Source organism: Pundamilia nyererei, unplaced genomic scaffold, assembly GCF_000239375.1.
Source record: "Pundamilia nyererei isolate P.nyererei 1_Seehausen unplaced genomic scaffold, PunNye1.0 scaffold00572, whole genome shotgun sequence".
NCBI lineage: Eukaryota > Metazoa > Chordata > Actinopteri > Cichliformes > Cichlidae > Pundamilia > Pundamilia nyererei.
Window position 1 is genome coordinate 32,149 of NW_005187973.1, and position 1,990 is coordinate 34,138.

The 1,990-nt window shown below is 49.6% G+C and overlaps 1 protein-coding gene across 3 annotated transcripts in view; it reads left to right on the forward strand.

The window, feature by feature from the left end:
• agla (amylo-alpha-1, 6-glucosidase, 4-alpha-glucanotransferase a) overlaps positions 1-1,990 on the forward strand; it is a 32,352-nt gene that overhangs the window by 27,750 nt on the left and 2,612 nt on the right. For all 3 annotated transcript variants that reach the window (XM_005754481.1, XM_005754480.2, XM_005754482.1), the window contains exons 27-29: positions 451-552; positions 1,416-1,527; positions 1,687-1,822. In XM_005754481.1, the coding sequence (XP_005754538.1) occupies positions 451-552; positions 1,416-1,527; positions 1,687-1,822 (350 nt within the window). The remainder of the gene's footprint in view (positions 1-450; positions 553-1,415; positions 1,528-1,686; positions 1,823-1,990) is intronic.

Genomic DNA, 1,990 nt, shown 5'->3' on the forward strand with positions numbered 1-1,990 from the left:
TGAGGGTACGGCGCCGGGAGTGAGGAGTGAGGGTACGAGTGAGGAGTGAGGGTACGGCGCCGGGAGTGAGGAGTGACGGTACGAGTGAGGAGTGAGGGTACGGCGCCGGGAGTGAGGAGTGAGGGTACGGCGCCAGGAGTGAGGGTACGAGTGAGGAGTGAGGGTACGGCGCCGGGAGTGAGGAGTGAGGGTATGGCGCCCGGAGTGAGTAGTGGGGGTACGGCGCCGGGAGTGAGGGTACGGCGCCCGGAGTGAGGAGTGAGGGTACGAGTGAGGAGTGAGGGTACGGCGCCCGGAGTGAGGACTTAAAAACTTCATGTGTGGAACAGTACTGAAAGCCCTTCAATGAGACGGGGGATCAATGATGCTAAACGTCAATGTTTAACTTTCAAGCTGCTCATTAAATCTGTGTCTAAACAAACACCTTTGTGCATTCGTGCTTGTGTTCAGGACTACACTACCCAGGTTCCCAGAGGGCATGAAATCCTTAGCTGCCCTGTCACACGCATGTACCCCACTGATGACTGCGAGCCTTGTAAACCTGGAGAGGTGGTATGTGTACACACACACACACACACACACACACACACACACACCTCAGGCTGGAGCTCACCCCTGGCCCTTCAGCCAGTATTAGTCTCTCTACATTTCTACGCCGTTCTTAAGGGAAACGGGCAGAGAAGGCTGAGCTGTGACAGGAACATCAGTGGCACCAGGTCTTTTGGACTTTGTGGTCCAAGTTGTCCTCTGTAAGCACAGTCAGGCATGACACCAGTGACTGTGGCCCTGTGTACAACAGGATGCAGACTGTGTTCATGCAGCGTTCGTGTGGGATCATCATGACTGAGTGGAACAGAGAAATGTTCTTTAGGGTTACTTAGACGAGCTGTTCAGGCTGTGTTACAGGGATCGTACCAAATACTCACTTTGTGCTGTTTGACTGTATTTCTGGACGTTTCAATGAATCTCTGCACCTATTGTCCCTAAAATATGAAGAAATGAGGGGGTGGCTCAAGATTTTTGCACAGTACTGAAAATATTTTCCTTAAGTTCATTTTCAGGCGGCATGCTTATCTCAGGGCTTCACTAAACACTGCAAACAATTTAACAAAGCAGTCAGCACTCGCACACTGACATACCGTCATAGCCAGCTGATGTGTAACCTTTGACCCAACAGGAGGCTAAACTACAAAGACCACGATCCTAACGAGCTGCTCCTCTTATTAATCAGAGCACTAATAGTACATTTAACAGGTGCACACCTGGACTGGTACACCTGCTCCTCCTGTGTTCCAGCAGCATCGGCGTCTCTTTAATGCGACTGCTGGCAGTCACCAAATACTGGAGTGGCCCACACAGATGCTGAGTGTTGTGTGTTTATGCCCCGAACGTTCTGTGTGTTCATACATGTGTAGGAGCAGCCTCTGTATGATGTGATCCATGAAGCTCTGCGGCGCCACTTGGAGGGCATTTCCTTCAGAGAGAGAAACGCTGGACCCAAAATAGACATGAAAATGAGAGATGAAGGTGTGTGTGTTAAATGAGTTGTGTATTCAGAGTACTTATACACATTTTAAGAAAGTAATTTCTAACAGCTGATAAGCCGATGACATCATCTGGTTTTACTAAGTTCTTACTACAAAGATTTTTCGGGTACTGCACCTCACAACCTTTTGCTCTTTGCAGGGTTCAGCGTCGTTGCTCGGGTCGACCCCGCCACAGGTTTTGTGAGCGGAGGAAACCGCTTTAACTGCGGCACATGGATGGACAAGATGGGAGAGAGTGAGAGAGCCAGGAACAAAGGCATGCCTGCTACTCCAAGGTAACACAAACTCCTCACGCTGTGCAGTAAGTGACCCGCAGACTCCAGCTGCTCACATTCTACTGTCTCTACTGTTTTTACTGAAGTCAAATCATCAAAAAAGACTTCGCTGAAGCCCTCCATCAGGTTCAAAGTTGTATAAGTAACATATTAAACATGCTGAGACAG